Source organism: Carcharodon carcharias, chromosome 2 (assembly GCF_017639515.1).
Source record: "Carcharodon carcharias isolate sCarCar2 chromosome 2, sCarCar2.pri, whole genome shotgun sequence".
NCBI lineage: Eukaryota > Metazoa > Chordata > Chondrichthyes > Lamniformes > Lamnidae > Carcharodon > Carcharodon carcharias.
Genome location: NC_054468.1, coordinates 118,211,688 through 118,230,201, shown reverse-complemented (window position 1 = coordinate 118,230,201; position 18,514 = coordinate 118,211,688). Strand labels below are relative to the sequence as shown.

General features: G+C 43.2%; 1 protein-coding gene across 1 annotated transcript in view; it reads right to left on the bottom strand.

Annotated features, from left to right (window-relative positions):
• The window catches only part of macrod2 (mono-ADP ribosylhydrolase 2), an 897,762-nt gene that overhangs the window by 42,416 nt on the left and 836,832 nt on the right, over positions 1 to 18,514 (bottom strand). Inside the window, exon 11 of the mRNA XM_041212085.1 lies at positions 13,391 to 13,477. Coding sequence (XP_041068019.1) covers positions 13,391 to 13,477 — 87 coding nt within the window. The remainder of the gene's footprint in view (positions 1 to 13,390; positions 13,478 to 18,514) is intronic.

The following is an 18,514-nucleotide window of genomic DNA, read 5'->3' as shown; positions in this document are numbered from 1 at the left end:
GTTTGGGCATTATCACACTGCTGTTTGTAGGAGCTCACTGTGTGCAAATTGGCTGCCGCATTTCCTACATTGCATTAGTGACTACATTTCAAAAGTACTCTTGAGATGTCTTGTGGTCATGAAAAGCACTATATAAAAGCAAGCACTATATAAAAGCAATGGCCTCTTCTTTATGAGGCCATTCCTCAAGTGTAAGCCTAGATATTAACTACAGGGAGCATCATAAACTAGCTAAATACTGCCTTCATCCAAACCCCATACTTGCAAACTTCCCAGCAAATAATAAGTTGGTACTTGCATCATTTTTTTGCTTAATATTTGCTTAAACAGGGGAAATTTACACTGGAAATTAGGGCAAATTCATGTAGAAAATGCAAAACTACAAAGCCAGCAAAAAAAAAATGCAGGTTAAAGGAGAGTGAGGATATAGATTTTAGATTTTGGCTTATCACTGTGGACATCATCATCACGAGGAGCAGAAAGTACCTAGATATGGCACTTAAATAGCGTTGGATAGCAAATCATAGCAACATTCTACTGGCTGGAATGAAAGAAAATCATCTTCACTGGCAAGTGTTATGAAAAGACTGCACTTAAACTGGTGGATACAATTTATGCCGAACAAGTTGAGCATAATAATATTACTGAGTATCATCATCAGTCAATGCCTGATTTTTTCTTTTTTTCTGCATGACCTGGGGAAGTTAACGATTCCTGTATAATCCATATCGTAACTGTCTGCAACTGCATAATGAGCCTTAGTTGGAATGGTTAATATTGATACTAACCCAGTAGGTGGCACTTGTGTATTGATATTGCTGTCTAGCTGTGTAATCTTGTCTAACAATTCAAATCTCTTGACCATTTGGCTTCAGACAACTGACCACAGCATGGCAGGCAGCCCAATGTGCCTAAATCATTTCCGACACACCTATGGCTAGCCGCAAATGCCATTAGAGGTTCAATGTGGGTGTGGCTTCCATGTTTACTTTTCATGCCTCAACTGCATAGCATGTTATGCCAGTCGTGGCTGAATGGGTAGCACTCACACCTCTGAGTGAGAAGGTTGTGGGTTCAAGTCCCACTCCAGAGAATTGAGCACCAAATTCTAGGCTGACTCTCCAGTGCAGTACTGAGGGAATGCTGCATTGCTGGATGTGACATCTTTTGGATTAGACAATAAACCGGGGGCCCCATCTGCCCTCTCAGGTGGATATAAAACATTCCATGGCACTATTTTGATGAAGGGCGGGTTATCCTCAGTCTCCTGGCCAATAGTTACCCTTCAATTAACATCACTAATCACTAATGCTCATTATAACATTGCTGTTTGTGGGATCATGCTGTGCACAAATTGGCTGTCGCACTTGCTACATTACAACATTGACTACACTTTAAAAATACTTAATTGGCTGTAAAGCATTTTGGTTTATTCTGAGATTGTCTCCCAGAATACGGAAAGTGCCGGAAAACCTCAGCAGGTCAGGCAGCATCTGCAGACAGAGAAACAGAGTTAACGTTTCGGGTTAGTGACCTTCCGTCAGAACTCGGGGTTATTTATGTTACATTTTTCTTCTCTTCAACGTAAACGTACCAATCATACACAAGGATTGGTGAAACAATAATGTGGGTTCTTGAAGACAAGACTGTACACAGATAGAGTTAACTGAGTGACTGTTATACATACATCTTACTCCTTACAGACTGCCCACAAGTCGTGGAACTAATACATCACATCCTGCTGAGGTAGGAAATGATTGACAGTGGTTTAAGTTCTGATCCCTTAAAGGTACAAATGCCTCATTTCACAAAAGTTTCCAGTATTTTCCATTTTTATTTCAGGTTTCCAGCACCTGCAGTATTTTATTTTTGTCTCACTGTCCTATGAAACTTGTCTCTGTTAATAAACCATACTTTCATTGGTGGCAAAGCCACTTTCTGATCATTCTATCTGATTCTTTGCCATTTGAAGATCAGTGGTTCAAACTTGTTTCTCAATAAACACGCCCTTCACAGCGTCTTGTAAATACGCTAATTTACTGATACACAATCAGAAAGATTAGAATGTGCATTATTTTCCACTTGCTAACAATTTGGGTTGATGTGCTTCGAATTGTCAACATGAATCCATAACTCTGAATGAGCCCTGTACAGATTTTATGAGCAAGTACTGGAGTTGCCGGAGGTCTTGTAGCGCAGTGGGTGATGTCCCTGCCTCTGAGCCAGAGCTCTGGGTTCGAGTCCCACTCCAGGACTTGATGGCCATGGAGAGTGGGTGATTATCAACCTGTAAATCCTTCCAATACGTCGATGACAGGTGGTAAGAGTGGGAGAGTTTCCTGGTCAGCTACACTTGATGCGGTGGCAGACCCTCAAGCTATAGCCTTTAGTGACAGGCTAGCTATAGAAACAGGCATAAGCAGATAAATTGTCTGCCTTACGCACAGGGAAGAAGAGTGAAGTTCCCCCATTCCCCTTTCCAATCACTTAGAATTCAGCGAAGTTCATGTATTTTAAATATACCAACAGTTGCATTGTTGGCCAAATGACCTAACCACCCTGTTCCTATTGCTTATGTTCTAAATATTAATTGAATAGTAATGAAAATAGCAACTTTACACAACTGTGGTGCTGGTAAATAACGAGCCAATTGGATCGATATAGCAATCATGGTGCAAGTACCCACCGAGATCTGCACATAAACAGCCATGCTCACTTAGGTACAGAAGAATGAATGCTGCTGAATTCAGCAAGGTCAGCTCATTGATATACTTAGCATAAGCTTCCTGTGCATTTTCCCTGAGTCTAGGTTGCTAAATAATTGGTTGGGGAGCTGCTGCCTTGAGTTAAAAGCAGCTGACTTTTATTCCACAAGAGTTATCAAGTTTTGCTTGCAATGGAATATTCTGCAGGGAATTATAGGGAGCACACCCCAGGCTGCACTGATAATCCAGAGAAAGTGAGTTCAATTCCTATCATGGCAGCTTGAGAATTTAAGTTCAGTTTTTTCAATTTGTGTTCAGCAGGAAAGTGACAATCAGTTCAGTCATGATCTTATTGAATGATGGAGCTGGCTCGAGGGGCCAAGTGGCCTACTTATGCTCCTATTTTGTATGTTTGTATTGGTTTAAAAAGAAAAAAGAACAGGAAAATAATCTGCCAAAACAAAAATAAAAATACCTGGAAAAACTCAGCAGGTCTGGCAGCATCTGCGGAGAGAAAAACAGTTAACGTTTCGAGTCCGGACGACTCTTCAACAGAGCTAAGTAAAAATAGAAGGGAGGTGAAATATAAGCTGGTTTAAGGGGGGGGTGGGACAAGGAAAGCTGGATAAAGGGCCAGTGATAGGTGGAGATAGCCAAAAGATGTCATAGATAAAAGGACAAAGAGGTGTTGAAGGTGGTGATATTATCAAAGGAATGTGCTAATTAAGGGTAGAGAGCAGGACAAGCAAGGTACAGAAAGCCCTAGTGGGGGTGGGGTGGGGTAAAGGAATCGAAAAAGGCTAAAAAGTAGAGATAAACCAATGGATGGAAATACATTTAAAAATAATGGAAATAGGTGGGAAAAGAAAAATCCACATAAATTATTGGAAAAGGGGGGGATCGGAAAGGGGGTGGGGATGGAGCAGAGAGTTCATGATCTAAAATTGTTGAACTCAATATTCAGTCCGGAAGGCTGTAGAGTGCCTAGTCGGAAGATGAGGTGCTGTTCCTCCAGTTTGCGTTGAGCTTCACTGGAACAATGCAGCAGGCCAAGGACAGACATGTGCGCATGAAAGCAGGGTGGTGTGTTAAAATGGCAAGCGACAAGGAGGGCTGGGTATTGCTTGCGGACAGACCGAAGGTGTTCAGCAAAGTGGTCACCCAGTCTGCATTTGGTCTCTCCAATGTAGAGGAAACTGCATTGGGAGCAACAAATGCAGTAGACTAAATTGAGGTAAGTGCAAGTGAAATGCTGCTTCACTTGAAAGGAGTGTTTGGGCCCTTGGACAGTGAGGAGAGGGGAAGTAAAGGGGCAGGTGTTGCACCTTCTGCAGTTGCATGGGACGGGGTTGAGGTGTAGGGGATGATGGAGGAGTGGACCAGGGTATCCCGGAGGGAACGATCCCTGCGGAATGCCGCCAGGGGCGTGGAGCGAAGATGTGTTTGGTGGTGGCATCACACCGGAGTTGGCGGAAATAGCGGAGGATGATCCTTTGAATGCGGAGGCTGGTGGGGTGATAAGTGAGGACAAGGGGGATCCTATCATGTTTCTGGGAGGGAGAGGAGGTGTGAGGGTGGATGCGCGGGAGATGGGCTGGACACGGTTGAGGGCCCTGTCAACGACCATGGGTTGAAAACCTCGGTTAAGGAAGAAGGAGGACATGTCAGAGGAACTGTTTTTGAAGGTAGCATCATCAGAACAGATGCGACGGAGGCGAAGGAACTGAGAGAACGGGATGGAGTCCTTACAGGAAGCGGGGTGTGCGGAGCTGTTGTCGAGGTAGCTGTGGGAGTCCATATGCTTGTAATGGATATTGGTGGACAGTCTATCACCAGAAATTGAGACACAGAGGTCAAGGAAGGGAAGGGAAGTGTCAGAGATGGACCACGTGAAAATGATGGAGGGGTAGAAATTGGAAGCAAAATTAATAAATTTTTCCAGGTCCAGACGAGAGCAATAAAATGCAATGCCAATATTGGTGAAATCAGATTGTTGTAAATTGGACAGGATGTAGGATTGTGGTCAATAGATTTATTATTTTCCACAGTCTGACAGCAAATCTTCAGCTGAAATGTTAAATCAAGGCCCCCTCTGCCCCCTCTGGTGGATGTAAAAGATCCAATGGCATGATTTCGAAGAAGAGCAGGAGAGTTATCCCCAGTGTCCTGGCCAATATTTATCCCTCAGCAGCAACATCACAAAAAAGAGATTATCTGGTCATTATCACATTGCTGTTTTAAGGGAGCTTGCTGTGCGCGAACTGGCTGCTACATTTTCTGCACAGTACTTCATTGGCTGTAGAGGGCTTTGAGAAATCCGGGTTAGTGATTAGCGCTACTTAAGTACAAGATGTCGCAGTTTCCCCCTTTCACAGCCTTTGCCCACTCCAACCTCCCTCAATCTGTGACTAATCCAAGGGCCAGCAAGCTGCCTCCGGAGTTGTGGCCAATGCTAATAATTCAGCTGAGGCCTAAGACCCAGTTTCTTGCCAACCCTTGGGTTTCTTGGTTTGCCGTTAGGCTCACTGCTTCCACAGCCCCGGAAAAGGACCCAAGCCTATCTCGACTCCATTGGTTCTCAGGGCAGAATATTGCGATTGTCCGTCGAGCGGGCGCACACCCATCCCGACCGAGTGTAAAATGATTTCTTTTCTTTCAAATGATAAATCTCTTTGTCGCACTTAATGTACCTGCAAAGTTGTCGAGTTGCAGAACAAAGTGACAGTTCTCTTCTTTTAGAAGGGTGGGTTCTCTTTCTGCTTGGCATAGGCCAGGGCAAGCAATCAGGGGGAGATGAAATCTAAGGGCAGAATTCTGCCCTCACTGGGTGGGCACGGCAGGCAGGCCCAGGAATGGCCGTGAAGCCAACTGCCGCTCGTGATCGGGCCCAGACATGAATTTCACGCTGGCTGGCCAATTAATAGGCAGCCAGCGTGAAATGTGTGCTGCAGCGCTCAACACTGCCGGGGTAGGGGTGGGAGGAGCGCGAGCGCAGAGGTGTGCGCATTAAAAGCTGAAGAACTTTGAGAATAAAAAATAAAGAATTTAAAAATAACATGTCCCCTCATGTGAAATTAGTTTGAAAAAATTTATTTTTATTAATCATTGATCAAAACCTCATCCCGCCTATGGATGAGGTTTCGCAAAAAATCCAAAGGCTGCTTAGCCTTTTCGCCTGCCCACCAACCTCAAGGTTGGACAGGCAGCGAAAAATGTCATATTTAATTAGAACTTTAGTGGCCTTAATAGGCCTGTTAATTATTAGCGTGCGCACTGCCGACTCATGCATATGCCCGCTGACCGAAATATCGCGCGAGTGCACATGACACCGTGATGCTTGCCTGACATCATCGTGCATCATTTTACGCTCGGTCGGGATAGGTGTGCGCCCGCTCGACAGACAGTCGCAATATTCTGCCCTGAGAACCAATGGAGTCGAGATAGGCTTGGGTCCTTTTCCGGGGCTGTGGAAGCAGTGAGCCTAACGGCAAACCAAGAAACCCAAGGGTTGGCAAGAAATTGGGTCTTAGGCCTCAGCTGAATTATTAGCATTGGCCACAACTCCGGAGGCAGCTTGCTGGCCCTTGGATTAGTCACAGATTGAGGGAGGTTGGAGTGGGCAAAGGCTGTGAAAGGGGGAAACTGCGACATCTGTGGAAGCAGGGGAAAGTGCTACTACTCCTTCTGTCTGAGGATTTTTAAAAAATGCTCAAATGTACCCATTTATAACATCTGATAAAGCCTCTGTACTCATCTCATTCTGACCTCTTTAGCATCCCCAATTTAAATTGTTCCACCATTGGTGGCTGTGCCTTCAGCTGCCTGGGTTCTACAAGCTCTGGAATTCACCCCTACCCTCTCCACCTCTCTTCTCCTTCAAGACGCTCTTTAAAACTGACCTTTATGATCAAGCTTTTGCCAACCAGCCTAATATCTCCTTATATGGCTCAGTGTCATAGTTCGCTTTACAATGGTTCAATGGAGTCAATGGTTCAATGAAGAGTGCAGGAGGGCATGCCAGGAGCAGCACCAGGCACACCTAAAAATGAGGTGTCAACCTGCTGAAGCTATGACACAGGATTACTTGCATGCCAAACAGCATAAGCAGCAAGTGATAGACAGGGCTAAGTGATCCCAAAACCAACAGGTCAGATCTAAGCTCTGCAGTCCTGCATATCCAGCTGTGAATAATGGTGGACAATTAAACAACTCATGAAAGGAGGAGGCTCCACAAATATCCCTATCCTTAATGAAGGGGGAGCCCAGCATGTCAATGTAAAAGATAAGGCTGAAGCGTTTGCATAATATTCAGTCAGAAGTGCTGAGTGGATGATCCATCTTAGCCTCCTCCAGAGGTCCAAGCATCACAGAATCCAGTCTTCAGCTAATTCGATTCACTCCACAAGATATCAAGAAATGGCTGAAGGCACTGGATACTGCAAAGGCTATGGGCCCTGACAATATTCCGGCAATAGTACTGAAGACTTGTGCTCCAGAACTTATCGCTACCCTAGCCAAGCTGTTCCAGTACAGCTACACAAGCATCTACCTGGTTATGTGTAAAATTGCCCAGGTACGTTCTGTACACAAAAAAGCAGGTCAAATCCAACCTGACCAATTACCACCCCATAAGTCTACTCTCGATCATCAGGAAAGTAATGGAAGGGGTCATCAACACTGCTATCAAGCAGTGCTTGCATAGCAATAACCTGCTCACTGACACCCAGTTTGGGCTCTGCCAGGGTCATACAGCTTCTGGCCTCATTACTGCCGTGGTTTAAACATGGACAAAAGAGCTGAACTCCAGAGGTGAGACAAGAGTGACTGCCTTTGACATCAAGGCAGCATTTGACCGAGTGTGGCATCAAGGAGCCCTAGCAAAACTAGAGTCAATGGGAATCAGGGGGAAAACTCTCCGCTGGTTGGAGTCTTACCTAGCAGAAAAGAAGATGTTTGTGGTTGTTGGAGGTCAATCATCTTAGTTCCAGGACATCACTGCAGGAGTTCCTCAGGGTAGTGTCCTAGGCCCAACCATCTTCAGCTGATTCATCAATGACCTTCCTTCCAACATAAGGTCAGAAGTGGGGATGTTCGCTGATGATAGCACAATGTTCAGCACCATTCACAACTCCTCAGATACTGAAGCAGTGCATGTTTAAACGCAGCAAGATGTTGACAATATCCAGGCTTGGGCTGACAAGTGGCAAGTAACATTCACGCTACAAAAGTGCCAGGCAACGACCATCTCCAACAAGAGGGAATCTAACCATTGTCCCTTGACATTCAATGGTATTACCATTGCTGAATCCCTCACTATCAACATCCTGGTGTATTCCATTGACCAGAAACTGAACTGGACCAGCCATATAATTACTGTGGCTATGAGAGCAGGGCAGAGGGTAGAATCCTGCAGTGAGTAACTCACCTCTTGACTCCCAAAAGCCTGTCCGCCATATACAAGGCACAAGGCAAGATTGTGATGGAATACTCTCCACTTACTTGGATGAGCGCAGCTCCAACAACTTAAGAAACTTGACACCATCCAGGACAAAGGAGCCCGCTTGATTGGCATGCCTTTCCACAAACATTCACTCCCTCCACAGTGGCAGCAGTGTGTACCATCCACAAGGTGCACTGCAGGAACTCACCAAGGCTCCTTAGACAGCACCTTCCAAACCCACGACCACTACCATCTAGAAGGACAAGGGCAGCAGATACAAGGGAACACCACTACCTGGAAGTTCCCTGCCAAGCCACCCACCATCCTGACTTGGAAATATATCGCCATTCCTTCACTGTCACTGGGTCAAAATCCTGGAACTCCCTCCCTAACAGCACTGTGGGTGTACCTACACCACATGGGCTGCAGTGGCTCAAGAAGGCAGCTCACCCCCATCTTCCTAAGGACAATTAGGGATGGGCAATAAATGCTAGCCCAGTCGGCAAAGCCCACATCCCATGAATGAATAAAAAAATGCTTCTGTGAAGCATCTTGGGATGTTTTATTACATTACAGGCGCTACATAAACATAAGTTTTTGCTGTTGTTGTTTATCAGGAACTAATTTTGAAAAGGCTTTCAATAGGCCTTTGCCCTTCATTAACGTATTCCAACTGCCTAAGGCCTGCTTTATGCCTGAGAAAGAAAGGATCCCACAATTTTAGCAGAGGAACAATCAGAGAAACAGACAGAACACATAACAATTTCTACTGCAATGTTCCTGTGGCCAGAATGAAGTAATTACAAATGAGTTTGCCTCTAGGTTCAGACATGCACTGGTTTTGGGTCCAGACTAAATTCCACCCCATCACTTCTCAGATAGTTATCTGCCTTTGAATACTTGTGCAAGCCTCTGAGAAGCAGGAAGAGTACCTGGCTAATTAAGGGCAATCATGCAAATTGAGACTGAGCAGAAATGTGTAATTTGTTTTAACCATTGCTTTTTCTTTGTCTTTCCTTTGTGGAAACCCCAGGGATACGGAAAGCATATTGAAACATCCACTGCCTTTGGGAGCATGGCTGTCTCGTCTCTTCTTCAGAAGCAGCTGGTTCTACGTTCTCCATTTTCACGAGTAAAGCTCCTATGTCAGTTACATCATTGCTGCAGGGCCCACGTGTGAGAGGAGGGAGATGGAGGATATTGCAGTCAATAGATTTTGAAGCAGCAATAACACAGTAAACAGACAGGAAGAGATTGTACCTCAGCAATAAACATGAGTAACAGCAAATGACAAAGTATACATTGATGCAGCAACTACAAGATTTACACGAAAACTTAACTGATCCAATCAATAACTCAATAGTCTACTGCTTTAAATCATACAAAATAGTCAGCTTGTAACACAATGGATCATGTATTAAATAAAAGTGCCATGAAGAAAAACTGAACCCACACAGCAACTAGATAGATTTTAAAGATTATTAACAACACCCAATGAAAGAAGATGTATATACTGGCACCACTATTCCCGGCCAGAATGGAATGAGCGGGTTGTCTTATGAGAAAAGGTTAGACAGACTGGCCTTGTTTCCACTGGAGTTTAGAAGAATGAGGGGTGATTTGATTGAAGTATATAAGGTCCTCAACGGTATTGACGAGGCGGACTTGAAGAGGATGTTTCCTCTTGTGGGCGAGTCCAGAACTAGGCAGCACTGTTTTAAAATTAGAGATTGCCCTTTTAGGACAGAGATGAGGAGAAACTTTTCTCTCAGAGGGTCGCGCAACTTTGGAACTCTCTGCCTCCAAAGGTGGTGGAAGGAGGGGTCATTGAACATTTTTAAGGCGGAAGTAGATTGATTCTTGTTAGGCAAGGGAATCTAAGATTATCAGAGATGAATGGGAATGTGGAATTCAAAACACAAACAGATCAGCCATGATCTTATTGAATGGCGGAGCAGGCTTGAGGGGCCGAAAGGCCTACTTCTGCCCCTATTTCATATATTCATATGTTCATATGAGTCAATCAGGCGACTGCACTGTTGTAGGTCAGCTGGATTGATGTCAGGTGCATGATTTATATTGTCCATCCTATCCTCCACTCACTGCATTCTGCTGGGGAAAAAAAAAATCACCCTGCTTTTATTGGAATAAGTTGCTGTAGTTTTGGAATTCTATTTGCTGTAGCTTGTGAGACCTTTGTTAAATAGACTGTTTGCTGAATAAATAGACTGCTGCAAAAATAGACTGTTCACTGTAAAATAGACTGTTTGCTGTGTGTCCCAACCACCTCCAACTCACTAACTGCTATGGTGATGCTCTGTAAGACATTTGGAACATAACAGGCCCATATTTGTTTTAAAAAGGGAATTTGCTGAGAGATTTGAACATCTAGAAATTGAAAATAGCAAAATGAAGAAAATAGTTGGATTGGAAAGAAATGTTTGGGAACTACATAAACATGCCCTACTCCCAACTAGTTCTGTCTAATTACCAAATCCTTAAATCACTTAGTAAAGAGGTTTAGGGGAAATGTTGATGTAATAGTTATGTCACTGCACTAGTAATCCAGAGAGCCAGACTAATCCTCTGGGTTCAAAATCCCTCCACGGCAGCTGGTTGAATTTAAATTTAATTAATGAAAAAAAACCTCTGGAATTTAAAGCCAGTCTCATCAATCTCATAAATTATTATTGATTATCATTTATCATTGATTGACTGATCTGGTTCACTAATGTCCTTTAGAGAAGGAAATTGGCTGTCCTTACCTGGTCTGGCCTATTTGTGACTCTAGATCCACAGCAACATGACTGACTCTCAACTGCACTCGAGGGTAATTAGAGACAGGCAACAAATGCTGGCCTTGCCAGCGCCGCCTGCATCCCAGAATTTAAAAACAAAACTTACCTCATGTTCAAGCATAATAGGGCTAATTTTAACCTCAGTCAAATGGGGCACACCCTCCATCCTCCATCTACCAACAATTGCTGTTGTGAGGCCAGAGCAGTATCCATGACCTCGGCCCACTACAGTTACCGAGTGGGCAGTGTCAGGTGGATGGGCTGTCCACCCCGAGCTGTGTCGGCCAACAGTTGAAGCCTGGAGGATGGGCGTGGGGGCTGGGGGTGGGTAGTCATCCCAGGGGCGAGAGTGGCCGTGAACAAGCCAACTCCTGTTTCTCCTTGATCTGCAGCCCCCCCCACCCCACCCCTGCAAAAAAAATCAAACGCTTCCTGAGGCCTTTTTTTCTTGACTGATTCCTTGAAGGGTGACTGGTTAGGTTGCTCACTGTTGGTACAAGGGAGCAGAATAAACTTCAAAACTTTCTATTAGGGTCCTATGTCTATCAGAGACCCTGATTTAAACGTCTCAAGATGGTGGGGGTCTGTCGGCCATTCTCAGTGACCCAGTACCATTTTCAACCAGAACAACCTGCATTTATATAGCACCTTCAATGCAGTAAAATATCCCCAGGCACTTCCACAGGGACGATCATCAAACTAGATTTGAGTCACAGTGAGATTTTAGGACAGACACCTAAAATCCTGATCAAAGAGTTCAGAGAGAGGCAGAGAGGCGGAAGGGTTTAGGGAGGAAATTCCAGAGCTACGGGCCCAGCCAGCCGAAGGCACGGCCACAATAGTGCAGCAATTAAAATCAGGGGTGTACAAGATCCCCAAATTGGAGGAGCGCGGAGATCTGGGGGGGTTGTAGGGGTGGAAGAGGTTACATGGACAGGGAAGGGGTGAGGCCATGGAGGGATTTGAAAACAAGGAGCAGTGAGAATGTAAAATAACAAAAGGGCATTCAGCCCAATGAGCATGTTTTTCTACACACAATGCGCAATTTGGCCATCAAGGCTCTGATTTTTCCCACCTCCCACAGACAAACAAGGAAATCAGTGTTTAACCTCACAAGCTATATAATTTGCTCTCGATCACTGATTTTCTATTGCATAACACTATCATAGTTCCAGCTGTCACAGGAACTGCATGCCACATGGAATCATCTTCTATCTGCCCTCATAAATTGCAAATAAATAATTAATCAAGAACTGAAATTAATGCTACAAATGACATTCAATCCCACTCACAATCAGATATATATTCAATTTTTTAAATAAGTTAATCAACACATAGACAGTTCCACCTTTTCACAAATCTGTAGAAAAATTATTTCTCATTTCATGTCTTGTTTAACGCTTGTTAATCCTATGCACACTTCATCTGGGTTCTGCATTCATTACTAGATAATAATATTGTTTGTGCTGAATTCTTATTTTTTTTCTAGAAGCTTGGGTCATGATTTATTTTAAACTTCTCTCCAATGGAACATGCTCAGTTTTGAGAGTCCCTCTTCATTTCTAGCTTTCAGCAGCACATTCCAAACTCATGATCTCTAACACCTAGAAGGACAAGGGCAGCAGGCTCATGGGAGCACTACCACCGACAGGTTCCCCTCTTAAGTCACTCACTTGCCTGACCTTGAATCATATTTTTGGGTCTGGACAGAGCAGATAGGGAGAAACTGTTCCCATTCTTAAACGGTTCGAGAACCAGAGAGCACAATTTTAAAGTGTTTTGCAAAAGAAGCAAATGCGAGGTGCAATAAAACTGTTTCACACAGCGAGTAGTTAGGGTTTGGAATGCACTGCCTGGGAGTGTGGTGGAAGCAGTTTCAATTGAGGCATTCAAGAGGGCATTGGGTGATTATCTAAATAGAAACAATGTGCAGGGTTACGGGGAAAAGGCAGGAGATTGTCACTAAGTTAAAATGCTCTAAGAGCCGGTGCAGACATGATGGGCCAAATGGCCTCCGAAACCGTAACAATTTTGTGATTTCTGTTCCTTCACTGTCGCTGGGTCGAAATCCTGGAACTCCCTACCTAACAGCACTGTGGGTGTACCTACACCATGTGGACTGCAGAGGTTTAGGAAGGCGGATCACCACCACCTTCTCAAGGGCAATTAGGGATGGGCAACAAATGCTGGCCTTGCCAGCAATGCCCACATCTCACGAATGAATTTTTAAAAGCTGCATGACATTGGAATAAAGTGTAATATGTGTTCCATGAGCCTCTAATAATCAGTTCCAAATCCTTGCCCTCCTTTTGTAATGACAGCATTGTGTCCCAACTTCCTTTTCCAATAAGCATTATGTTCCCACTTCCAGTTGTAGGATATAAACACGTGTACCATGTTACTGGGGTACTGTTTAGGGTTACATATTGCAAATAAAATTCTCATACCTTCAATCTTATCATCACTCTTCTGTGACGATTCTTTATTTCTGTACTTCTTTGTAGTTGGGGAGCTTTCATGCAGATCTTCTTCATCTGAAGAGCAAAAAGAAATAATGCAATCACTAGGCCTTTGACAAGCTTACCTTTCCTTTATATTCCCCTGTCATGAACATTAGTTTGTTGAATCAAGTCTGTTGCTTGTCTACTGTCTGAATTAGACAATTGCATGTTATTTTCTAAGTGCCCATGAAGGACACTTCAGCTGATTACTGCAACAAGGAGCATCTCTTGTAGGCTATTCTGTCAATCACACTCCCAGAATATAACAACACAGCATTAAAACTTTGCATGGAAGTTCTTAAACACGAAAAACGTTAATGCTTTGCTCAGAGAAACAAGTGGCTTAAATGTCCTGAAAGATATGCAGCACATTATTAGAGGCATGAATAAATGATGATATATGTTTCCTGACAACAAATCCCAAAGCATAGTCTATTACTTCTTAGTAACATAAAACTCCTGAACAAATGCTTTATCCCATTTGGATTTGCCAAAGCTGGAATTAATGGATGAAAATAAATACAAATTAATTAAACCTATATCTGGCAAGCTACAAATAATAAGAAAATTGGAAGGAAATGTGCCACTAGGTGGCTTATTGATGATATTTTAATATATTCTTAGTGTATTAATAATTATATCGTCCAATCTAATGATGTATGGTCTGTTTCCTTTCCTGAATTTTTTTTTTAAAAAGTGGGTATTATGGTGCAGTATTGAAGGAGTGCTGCACTGTCAGAGGTGCTGTCTTTTGGATGAGCCCATTAAACTGAGGCCCATCTGCCCTCTCAGATGTATGTAGCCCATGGCACTATTTTGAAGAACAGTGGATTTTTATCCGAAGATCTTAAAAGAACAGAAGCAGGCAGAGAGATTTAAGGAGGAAATAGCAGAGCTTAGGGTCTAGCCAGCTGAAGGTATGGCCAGCAATATTGGAGCGATTAAAATCAGGAATGCTCGGGAGGGCAGAATTGGAGGACTGCAGACGTCTCAGGATGTTGTAGAGCTAGAGTGGTTACAAAGATAGGGAGGAGCAAGAGCATGGAGGAATTTGAAAACAAAGATGCAAATTTTAAAATCGAGGCGTTGTTGGGCTGATGTAGGTCAGTGAGCACGTGAGTGATGATTAGAAGGAACTTGGTGCAAGTTAGGATACAGGCATCAGAATTTTGAATGATCTCAACAATCATAATTTTCAGAAGAATGAAAAACATTTAGTAAAGATGTGAGGATTGTTATATTTCAAAAAGGCTGTAGGTGAAGAATAGAACTGGAGCCTATCTTCACATGCTTTTATAAGCATTTATTTAGTATTAGACATTACAAGCATGCACTTCCTAACCCAACAACCACAGTTTTAAGGGGGCAGAAGTGAATCCCAAATTAATGACTATATCTTTGTTAGAATAAGCATTCTAATGCTTGCTGTCCTACCAGTTCATTAAAAAAAAAATCCTGCATATGACCAAGAAATGCACTGGTGGATGGCAGGGTTATCAGAAGATTTATCCCAGACAAAATAACCATCTATATGTGCAATTTAGGATACAGGCATCAGAATTTTGAACGATCATCAGACATGTTGTGTCATGAACTTGAATGGAATCAATAGTCTGAAATCTGTACTTGATGTATGAGAAATGTAACTGAATATAGAACGATACAGCAGAGTAGGAGACCATTTGGCGCATCATGCCCATGCTAGCTCTTTGGTAGAGCTATCCAACTAGTCCCACTAGCTTGGTTTTACCCCATTACCCTGCACTTCATTCTCTTCAAATATTTATCCAACACTCTTTCGAAAGTAACTACTGAATGTGCTTTCAACCAGCGCATTCCAGTTCACAACTCCCTGCATAAAAAAGCACGTTTCTTCTGGAGCCGCTGGTTCTTTTTGCCAATTAGGTCAAACCTCTGTTTGCTGCTTAGAAACAACATAAGCATCATAATCTCAAGTAATTCTGAATTCATGCAACTTTATGTAGGTAAGGTGAAAGAATATTATGGTCAAATAGCTAGACCAAATATAATGTTGTTCTGATGAAAAGTCATGACCTGAAATGTTAACTCTGTTTCTCTTATGCTGCCAGACCTGTTGAGTATTTCCAGCATTTTCAGTTTTTATCAGAATTCCAGCATCTGCAGTAATTTGTTTCAAAATGTAGTAGGACTTTATTATGAAAACCTGAAGCTGAATATCTTACTTTAAGTCCACATACTTAAAGGCATAATTTGCCTGTCTCCAGAGCAAGCAGTCATTTGTTTATGAGGATGAAGTTACGATTAAGTTATTATGGGAAGAGGGGCTTCTTATGAAGAAAGGTTGAACAGGTTGGGCCTATGCCATTGGAGTTTAGAAGATTGAGAGGTGATCTTATTGCAACATATAAGATCCTGAGGGGAACTGACAAGGCGGATACTGGGAGGATGTCTCCACTTGTGGGAGACTAGAACTAGGGGACATAGTTTAAGGTTAAGAGATCTACCATTTGAGAAGGAGATGAGGAGAGTTTTCTTCTCACAGAGGGCTGTTAGTATGTGGAATTCTCTTCCCCAGAAAACAGTGGAGGCTAGGTCATTGAACTTATCCAAGGCAGAGTTAGATTTTTGATAGACAAGGGAGTCAAGGGTTATGGGAGGCAGACGGTAAAGTGGAGTTGAGACCACAACCAGATCAGCCATGATCTTATTGAGTGGCGGAGCAGGCTTGAAGGGCTGAATGGCCTACACCTGCTCCTAAGTCCTATGTTCCTTTGTTCCTATACCACCATTGGTCCTGGGGTTTGGCAAAAAGTCAACAGATATCTTCAGCCCCCTCCTTTATAAAGCTGGACTTCAGGGATAGTTCTTGGATGAATTTTCATCTACAAGGGAATGGAAAGCTTGAATAGCTCCTAGGCCAACTCTAACACGGATAGGTTTGAGGCTGTGCTTAAACAAGTGTTACAGATAAACCAGGGTTGTTGAAATGTTGGAGTTTACAGCTGAACAGTCAACCCTACCCCATAAAATAAATCTTTTCTGTATGACATTATGTGCCTCCTGAATAGATGAAGATATTCACTTGACAGTTGTTTCTTACAAGCGTAGAAGCGCGTCCACAATGTCCTAAGAACAAATGGACTTGATTTCACCATCATTCTACAATAGTGGATTTGATATCTTAGGGCGCTTAAACATATTGGAAGATCTTGACGAGTGCAGTTGTTGAGCGGGATTTTCTGGTCCCTTCACTCCTGCCCAAAGTCAATGGATTTCTGACTGCTTTTCAAAGTTTCCGGTCCAGACAATTTCCGCTGTGGGCAGGACTGGGGAATCCCAGCCAGTGTATGTTCAGGGATTTTAAAGAATCCATTTATTTGGGGCAATGATCTTTGAAGGATTGTTTGCTTCTTGAGAAAAAGGTGGTTAAACATTAATCAGTGGGCTTGCAACCAACAATAACATCGAGGAGGAAGTTGGATTTCCCTGCCAGCTCTGGGTACAATCACAGTACAGGTATGTTCTGTGGATGTCTGGTTCTAAAAGAATTCTATTTGTCTACCCTGGAGCTGAATGCCCAGTTTCTAAGAGGGGGATGTTTGTCATCAGGGTAAGGGATAGTACACCAAACAGTAACCTGGTGTTATTTACAAGTTATCCCCTTTGAGATCAAGTTACAGCTTATGCTGACTCTTGACTGACCTCCATCCATCTATGTACTAATAACGGGTGTAGTGGCTGTGCTGAGAAACTGAGCGTCCAAAGAAAGTTGATGATGGCACTCTCTGAAATGGAAGTCTGGCATAATTAGCAACATAAATAATACTGTTCCCCTGGGGTAATTTTATACATGGTTATTTCCCTGTGCATTTCCCTCAAATACATATGGGTCTGTAGGTAATTGGTAACTTTTTTGATTATGGTACAGAGACTGTAGGACCAGAAAATCTACCCAACGATCTAAGATTACTCATAACTTGTGCATACTTACCCAGGGGAGAGGATGGGAGCAGCAGGCCTTAAAGGGCCTTAGTGTACAATTAAAGGGATTCAGCCACTTTTTCAAAAAATACCATTGACAGGATGTGGGCATTACCAATCCCTGATTGCCCTTGGGAAGGTGGTGGTGAGCTGCCTTCCTAAATACAGCCAAATAGCTTGCTAGGCCACTTTAAAGGGCAAGTAAGAGTTGACCACAGTGCTGTGGGTCTGAAGTCACTCATATTGACCAGGCCAGGTAAAGACAGCAGATTTCCTTCCCTAAAAGACATTAGTGAACCAGATGGGTTTTTATGACAATCCAGTAGTTTCTTGGTTGTTGTTCCTGACACACACTTTTTATTCCACATTTATTTTAATTTAAATTCCCCAATCTTCCATGGTTGAGATTTGAACTCATGTCTCTGAATCATTAGTACAGGCCTCTGCATTGCTAGTCCAGTGACATAACCACTATGCCACTAAAAGTGCCTGCAGATCAAAACCAAAAAGAAGGTAAAGCAAGTGTGGGGACAGGAAACAGAATTGGTAGGGCAACAATGGAGCAGCTTGCGAAGTGCATGTGCTATTGCATGAAGTCAATGTGAGGAGGTCCACCCTATTTGAATAAGTGTCAGCTCTCAGTTGGCAGCCCTTTCGCCTCTCAATCACAAGGTTCATGTTCATGTCCACTCCAGGGCTTGAGCACAAAAATCAAAACAGAAACTGTAGTGCAGTACCGAGGGAGTGCTGCCCTGCTCGAGGTGCCGACTTTCAGAAGAATCATTCAACATAGGCCCAATCTGCCTGCTTGGGTGGATGTAAACGTTCCTGTGGCACTATTCTGAAAAAGAGCAGGAGGAGTTTTCCCTGGTGCCTTGGCCAATATTCTTCCTTCAATCAACGTCACAAAACCAGATAATTATCACATTGCGGTGCGTGGGAGCTTGCAGTGTGCAAATTGGCTGCCGTGTTTCCTACAACAGTGACTACACTTTAAAAAAGTAATTCATTGGCTGTAAAACACTTTGGTGGTCATGAAAAGTGTTATATTCAAGATATTTTTTTCTTTTAGAAAAACACCAAATCTGGCAGTAAGTTCAGCACTAT